The 8,703-nt window shown below is 32.9% G+C and overlaps 1 protein-coding gene across 2 annotated transcripts; it reads left to right on the top strand.

Moving 5' to 3' along the window:
- Positions 1-232: 232 nt before the first annotated feature.
- Positions 233-8,132, top strand: acbd5b (acyl-CoA binding domain containing 5b). Of its 2 annotated transcripts, none has more exons than XM_067454179.1 (12): positions 233-343; positions 647-742; positions 943-1,063; positions 1,473-1,545; positions 1,626-1,758; positions 1,854-1,982; positions 2,521-2,579; positions 3,932-4,121; positions 5,867-6,066; positions 7,477-7,524; positions 7,613-7,722; positions 7,834-8,128. In XM_067454179.1, exons 2-12 carry the CDS (start codon positions 655-657, stop codon positions 7,850-7,852), a joined length of 1,170 nt encoding a protein of 389 aa, XP_067310280.1. In that variant the 5' UTR covers positions 233-343; positions 647-654; the 3' UTR covers positions 7,853-8,128. The 2 variants fall into 2 exon arrangements, with proteins under 2 accessions (XP_067310280.1, XP_067310281.1); XM_067454180.1 differs by lacking the exon at positions 233-343 and adding an exon at positions 359-461 and having other exon boundaries at positions 7,834-8,132.
- Positions 8,133-8,703: the final 571 nt, after the last annotated feature.

Genomic DNA, 8,703 nt, shown 5'->3' on the forward strand with positions numbered 1-8,703 from the left:
ACGGATGTAAAATAATCTAAAAGGTTATTGTTGTTATTGTTACTGTTGTTAAAAAATAATAAACAAAAGGGTGCTTTATTAATAATAGAGACCTGTCTATGTGAAAATGGTATCAGAAATTGTATAAATCCATCAAGTGGAGACAGCTCCTGCAATCTTAAGTAAAAGACGTTTAAATATCCTTTCGCTAGGCATTGTGGATCCTGTAAGCTAAAGCGCGCTACATTCTATTTATTACAATTGGGGCCAGCTTAGTTGGAAACTACATCACCCAAACTGCCTCTGTTTCAGTTAATACCTAGGACTCATTGAGCAGTATTTCCAGATGGACGAAACACAGGAGGTCAGTTCTGCAGTAGTATTACATATTTTTGTTCTGTTCAGTTGCGCAGAGGCATTTTCCCTTCTCTTGAAGACACATTTTTACGAGTTTAGACGATGATGTCTTAGTGTGGCGACAGGTTAATTAAATTGCTGATATTAAACTAATTAACCAAAGTTGTGCAAGATCAAATATATTTAAAATATCAAATAAGAATTAAGTCTGCATTTAAATTATTACCTTATTAAAGTGATTTGCTTTTTCATCCTCGTCTTGATTAAATGTTTATCTCATTTGCTGACATATGTCAATCATAATGTGTAGATCTGTCCATGAAACGAAGGACAATGGAAGATCCCACATCTATTCTGAGGAGGTTTGAAGCAGCTGTTAAAGTGATCAGAAGTTTACCTGAAGATGGTAATACCACTATATTAGGCTGAATGTCAAGTATTGAACTTCATGTATATATATATATATATATATATATATATATATATATATATATATATATATATATATATATATATATATATATATATATATATATATATATATATATATATATATATATATATATATATCTCTTCTTTTAATCACTCTTTCTTCATTTCACACAGGCTCTTATGACCTGTCCGATAATATGCTGGTTATGTTATACAGTTACTACAAACAAGCTACAGTAGGACCCTGTAACACCCTAAAGCCAAATTCTTGGGATCCTATTGGCAAGGCTAAATGGTAAATATTATCTTTAGATTATTTATAACTACATGCTCATTTTAGGTTTAGTGAGTGTTTAGTTTAACAGAAACTTTGACAGGTTGTTATATCTAAATACTTTGATGAAAATGTAAAATTTTGTCTTGTTTCTAGTCTAAATATTAAAAAAAAAAAACTTAAATCAAGATGCATTAACTAGCTAAGTAAAATTACATTGTATATATATATATATATGTTTGTTTTCTGGAAAATAAAATCAAAATTAAGTTTTTTGATTTTTTTGCTTAAAAAAGCTAAATTATCTGCCACTGTGGTAAGAGAAATAATCTTGTTTCTGTCCGATATGACAAAGTGAGAAAAGCATTTTTTGCAGTGTTAAGCAACAAGCCAGATATAAATATTAAACCCAGACACATGTTGTTTGCAGGGAGGCATGGAAAGCCTTGGGAAACATGTCTAAGGACCAAGCCATGATGGAATATGTTCAGGAAATACAATTGGTTGGTAGTTTTATACATTACAGATACGAATCTCTCTCATAAATGTGATATAAAAGCATTTTTTAAATGTTGTATCATAGATAATAGAAACCCTTCCAGTCACAGATAGGATGGCACAATTATTGGATGCTCTAGATCCATTTTATGAAATAGTGGAGGAGGAGGAGGAGGAGGATGAAGATGTGACCAGAAAAGCAGCACTTTTATCCACAGGTACTTTTCCTAAAAGTATATAAATCCCTTACCCATAAGATAACCTTATTTGAGCCCTTTTAATCAACATTCTACATTTTGATGAATTCAAACAGGAAGCACTAAAGTCGAAAAAGCTGTGTGGCCAGTGTCTAATGGAAGTGAGGAGAACAGCGTATCCTCCTCAACCAATGACACCCATAGTTCTCTCAACACTGGGGAAGAAGAGGAGGAACTGGCTTATGGTATGTTTTAGTTTCCATAAGATTTCATCTTTGTGTCTGGTCCCATGTATCCACCTTATTTTTCAGATGAGAGTGTGCACGGCCATTTATAATTTTAATGTGTCTGCCTTCCGGTGTCATTCATACAGTTATTTTGTACAAAGTAGCTCGTTATGCAGACTAACATTACAAACTGGTATTACTTACCATATTATTTTAATGTATTGTCTTAATTAAAAACATGCTGGATTGTAGCAAACCATTTTACAGTTTACTCCACTTTATTGATATATTCTTCTTATTTCCCTATAGCGGCTAATAAATTGGAAGTCTCGCACATTCACAGAAATCACATTAAATAAGGTGGATACTGTATAGGCCAACGTTCAGTTCTGTTGAAGAAGACAACTCTTGAGGGCCCAGTTTTGTTTTTACACTCTGATTAGAAAAGATTCTGCAGTCATTTAATTAAATTACATTGGCAGATAAAGTAAGCAAAGTGTCTTATAATCTGTGTGTTTATTATTTGATGACAACATTCTTACTAAATATCACACAGATGACTCAGATGATGAGATATACAGGGAGTCAATGGAAAAACCAGCAAAACAAGAGAAGGTACAATCTTTACTTGTCTTTTTTCAATTCCTTCACAGGCTCAAAAACATACTGCACCTCAAAAAAGAAAAAGAAAAAAAGAAAGATATATATATATTCTGCATAAAGAAAAAAATATAGATTTTATTACTCAGGTTGGTACAGTTCTTTAATGTTTTTTAAACAATACCCTTATGTTCAATAAGGCAGCCTTTATGTGATAAAAAATTCAATAATAACTTTATAATTATGAAATATTATTACAATCTAAAATAAATATTTTCTATTTTAATATAAATTAAAATTCCTGTGATGTAAAAACTGAATTTTCAGCATCATTACCACAGTCTTCAGTGTCACATGATCCTTCATAAATCATCCTAATATGCTGATTTGCTGCTCAGGTATTATTATTATTATTGTTATTATAAATATTATCAACAGTTGTGTAAATATTACTATTAATATATTATTATATTATTATAGTAATATTATTTCAGAATTCTTTGATGAATGGAAAGTTCAAAATAACAGCATTTATATAAAATAGATATTTTTTTGTAACAGTGTAAAATTCTTTACTCTGACTTTTGATCATTTTAATGCATCATTGAAGAATAAAAGTAATTTAAATTAATAAAATATTTAAAATATATAATAAAATATTTAAATATTATTTATTTATTTATTTATTTATTTATTTATTTTTATTTATTTATTTATTTATTTATTTATTTATTTATTTATTTATTTATTTATTTATTTATTTATTTATTTATTTGTGTATGTATGTATTTATTTATTTGTTTGTTTTTTGTTGTTATTTTTACTCTTACTGATCACAATCTTTTCAACAGTAGTGTAATGTATGAAAAATGGTATAACTACAAAAATAACTTTGCAATGCAAATTTTTATCAAATCAGAAATTTTAACCTGGACATGTTTTGTGAGATTTACAAACCTGTAAGTTCTTCGGATGCTTTTATTTATAAGCCGATTAACTTATTTAATACTTTAGTGTTGACAGAGTTTTCAAATTCACACAAACTTTTGAAACAACATTCATTAAAAAGATCTAGAACTGGGTTGAATCCATAGAATCAATCAGGCTATATAAGGTCACTGACACAACATACATCAATAGGGATTTGGAATTGTTGTGTGATTCCTGGCAAAAACAAAGTATAACTGAAAAATCATTGGCAAAACATTGTTAAGCGACATCAACTGGAGTCCACCAATTGATAGTTAGCACAAGGATACGCTTGTGACATTTCTTGGATAGAGAGAGAGAAAACCAAAGGAAGAAATGTATTTGTTTGTCATGTCATGTCAGACAAAATAAATGGGAGTATACGATGCTCTCCCTAGGGTTCGGGAGTTCCCAGGGTCCATTTGGCAGAAGTCAACGTGGTTGGGGCCAACATGCAACAAGGGGGAAACAGAGAGCCTCAGTGTGGGAGTCAGGATGGAAAACCGCAGGGAGTTACACCCCCCGTCCCCCACCCGCCGACACTTGGAACCGTCCACACTGAGCGAATCTCTCCAGGCAGTGGAAGAGGTTGGGCTTGAGTCAGTGTTTGAATAAGTCTTGAGCACCATGACGTCAACAAGTAATAATGTGATAAACAAGCCAATTTTCCACCAGCATTTGTATAAACTTATAATAGTACTGAATACTGTTAGCCTGACAAGCCACATCAAGATGTTTGGTCTGGAAACTCACCATAGACAGGGCTCAATCCGAGGGGCGGGATAAACGATTGTCTTTCAAACTCCCTCTGCACGCGATAGGATAGTGCTACACCAACCAGAGCAACGAAGGTGAAACAGAGCTTGTTGATAGATTAAACATTCACCGTATCCGGTCGGCTAAACTCCGAACACATCTTCCCTTCTTAAGAATGACTTCAGTGCCGTTCTTTGTTCTTTTCTCAGAGAAAAGCTTAACTCCAAGTCTTCCAGAGTCGCGGTCAAAGCTGATTCGAAAGACCGCCGCCGTTCGCCAGTTTCTGTGTTTACTAGAAGCGCGCAAACGCAACTCGACCGTCGTCATTATGGCCCCGCCCGCCGACTCTATACACGATGTAATTGGCCCGTCCAGAGTTAGGGGAATACAGCTCAGAAGGGTATTGAGAGTTCCTAGACGAAACTTGCGGGCAGATTAAATTTGCTGCCGCTAGGGTGCGTCTAGATTTCTAGGCTAGAATACTGTAATATTTCCAGGAAATAAGAGACTCTTAATATTGCATTGTTACATTCATTATAGTTTATATTGCTGTTTATTTCCTTTAATCACCATGAGCTTGGATTCGTTTTATAAAAAGAAAGAATCCACACTTTAGATCATTTTAACTTTGTAGTTAATGAATTAATTGCCAGATAAATATTTTGAATCGAAAAAATAGTTTATTGAATCTTTAGACAAAATCTAAAAAATAATTAGTGTTTTAATAAATAAAATGAGTTTTTGTCCAATCAGGCTTTTATGGCTCAAATAGTATAATATGGAGAATATGAAGCTTATATTAAAAAACAACAACAAATATTTAGGCCCAAACTGACCAAAAATATGTAATTTGGTGCAGTTGCTGACATTTATATGTTCAACACACACACAAAATCTTTATAATCTTTATAATAGTATAGTAGTATATTGCAATTTACCTTTACCAAACCATTTTTGGCATTACTGTCACTAGAACTGGGTTGAATCCATAGAATCAATCAGGCTATTTAAGGTCACTGACACAACATACATCAATAGAGATTTGGAATTGTTGTGTGATTCCTGGCAAAAACAAAGTATAACTGAAAAAATATACAGGATTTACTAAAGACACGCAGTAAAAAATTAGCGCTGAAAAGGTGTGGACAGGGTTGTTTTTGCTGCTGACCTTATTGCATATATGCATTTGTAGAAGTTTCCCTTTCAGACGCAAAATTTATGGGAAGAGAGTATTTAAATGAATCACACAAAGTGATTTACTATGGTTTGCACTAGTCAATTTACTGGTGTTTTTGGCATTATTTACCACCCCAAAAAAGCATGTCTTAAACCAGACACTAAGCGTCTGTATTTAATTTCTGCGTCGTCAGTAGTTCATGCACAGAACTTTCCACTCCCATCAGCTTTTTTTCTAATTTGCCCTGTTTAGTAAATCTGGCCCCTAATGTCTTATGCTATTTAAATGCTTAGTCATTACAACTTATATACTGTTTAATTGTATAGCAATGTCTATGTTTGATCTGTGTCTGGGAGTTAGTGGAAGCATAAATGGATGATTTTTTTTCATGTACTCTCAGGGCATCAGTTAATGAGAACTTATCCACATGACAAAAATGAGCGCAGTTGCCAAGGAAATGGTCGGTGCTGGGAGACAGAAGACAGAATGGACAGAAGAGCATTTAATACACAGATCACTGTGAAACTGTCAGAGTTACAGGACAACATGCAGGATGTGCTGCACAGACTGAATACTCTGGAACTTCTTACAGCATCACAAGTAAGGCCACCATTACAATATGGGTCGATACATGTAATAAATGCACAAGTGTAGACTGTAGATTAGTGTACTTTACATTCAAAGATTGGAGCCATTTTATCTACCTAAAATTCTGTCATTAATTCCTCAACCTCATGTCGTTCTAAACCCGTAAGACCTATTATTCCTGAATTATGCCAAGGTAAAAACATAATCACCACTTCCAAGGTCCAGAAAGGTAGTAAAACATCGTTAAAATACAATAGTCCATGTGACTACAGTGGTTCAACCTTTATTTTATGAGGCAACAACCTTTTGTACAAAAAAAACAACTATTTAACTATTTCTTCTCGTCTGTGTCAGTTCCCTATGTAGTTTACATTGTAAATACAGTGCAGCGGTTCCTTAATTCTCATGCATTCATTGTGGTCGGCCAATGGTGAGCCGGCGTTCTGGCATAAAATCCGGGAGCGCTGCACAGTATTTTTTTACATTTTTTTTGTAATTTTTCTTAACATTTAACTCTTTCCCCGCCAAACATGGAATTTTCTGTTATTTGTGAGAAAACGCTTCCCTACCAAATGCAGAGTTTCCTGGGTTTCTGTGTTTTCACTGTTAGACGCTAAGGGGCGCTAATTCACATCTTCAGAATGAGTACAGAATCTCCTGATCAAAACACAAGCGAGGAAGATGCAGTAAAACAAGTGATCATATGTAAACAGATGCATATGTAAAATAACATGATCATCAACATTATTAACATCACATAAATCAAAACGTCCTAATGTTACTGAATGAAATGTGAACCCAGGACGAGGTACAGGACTTTGAAACATTAGGGGTGTTGATGGAATCGATCTACTCCATCTGTGTTTAATCATCGTCCTGTATCTGATCTGGATGTAGTCTTTGACAAAAACATGATTTTCTCAGATTTTTGTACAAAATGTTGCTTTTTTTTCTATGAAACTTATGCATATTCAAGTGTTTTCAGAAACAGTTGGAGTATTTGTTTTAAATTAGAGAGTCAGCACTTATTTAAAACAAATACTAACTATTTACAAAGTTAGTTAGTTAGTTAGTTAGTATGTTAGGGAAAGTACATACCATACTCACACATTTTAGATTTCATAACTGGCATATACAATCATAATTTAAAACAAATAAATCTAATTGTTTTTGATATATTGCATACTCAGATATTTATAAAACAAAATATTCTATGGGCTATTACATTTTTGTGAAAATGGTCAAAAACCCCTGGCGGTGCCTAGTAACTTTTTATTTTTATTTTTACGGTGGCCGGGAAAGAGTTAATGGTAAATTAATACCATTAAATCATGACATCACCATCAATAATTCAATTAACACCTTGAATACCTTTAAAGTTGCTATTAACTTAATTATGTATTTGCTTATATTTGGATTTAGGCTGAAAGCCCTCCTCTCAAAACTTTGAACTCCAAGTCACCAAAAAAGGTCTGTTTATGTGACATCAAATACCTATACATGGAATGCAAAATATAGCTTCATATTAAATATGTTTAATTGTATCTGCCTTTTTTAGAGATGGCCCTGGTGGCCTTTAAACTTGCCCCCCATCGCTGTAGTGCTGACTCTTATCTGGCCGTTTGCTGTGCACTGGCTAGTGCAGTTTTACTTACTGAAGAGAAGGAAGTAAGCATTTGTGCTGTTGTACTATTAACTATGCTATATGTAAACGTTTTTTTTTCCAACAGAAAAAAAATGTTGAGTAAAATATGTCTGCATCTGCATCTTTGTTTTTAGATGGTTAAGAGTGAAGTGAAGAATCAGATACCAACTGTACAGCTCCTGGGGACTTTCAAACAGTCTGGACATTTCTGGTGTATTCAAAAGTTGATGTTATGATGTCCCACTAAACCTCAGAAATTAATACTATTGCTTAGCAAGGATGCATTGAAAGTGACAGTAAAGTCATTTATAATGTTATAAAAGATTTCCACTTGAATAAATGCTGTTGATTTCAAAGAATCCTGAAAAATGCATCACAGTTTTCACAAAATCATCATATTGGGATGATTTCTAAAGGATCATGTGATACTGGAGACTGAAGTAATGTTGCTCAAAATTCAGCTTTGACTGACAGGAATAGATTACATTTTATAAAATATATTAAAGTAGTACTTTTAAATTGTTCAAATATTTCACATGACTAATTTGACTGCATTTTGGATAGGCTTTTGAATTTGAACAGTAGTTAGTTATATAATATTAATATTGTGTATTGTGTTTGTTATTTATATGACTTTGAATGCAGGTATTTACAGTCATTTTGAACCCATCATAGCCTTTTAAATGTAATTTTATTTTTTAATATGCTTAATTTGATTCAAATTCAGGACAAACAAAGTACTTTGACATGGACAGAGAACAATACATGTTACAGCTTTTCCAAACAGGGATTTATAATAAAAATAAAATATGTGTGGATTAATTCACTGTACCAAAGAGAAAAGTTAAGCTACACTTGAACTATTTCTGATAAATATCTTCTCTAGAGTATAGCTGATAGACCGTAAACAAATTGTAGAGTGTGGACCATTGTAAGTGCAAGAATGTAAGTTTTTAATTATAATTTTTATTTTATTTTTTATAATCTACAGAATACAATAATTC

Source organism: Pseudorasbora parva, chromosome 9, assembly GCF_024679245.1.
Source record: "Pseudorasbora parva isolate DD20220531a chromosome 9, ASM2467924v1, whole genome shotgun sequence".
NCBI lineage: Eukaryota > Metazoa > Chordata > Actinopteri > Cypriniformes > Gobionidae > Pseudorasbora > Pseudorasbora parva.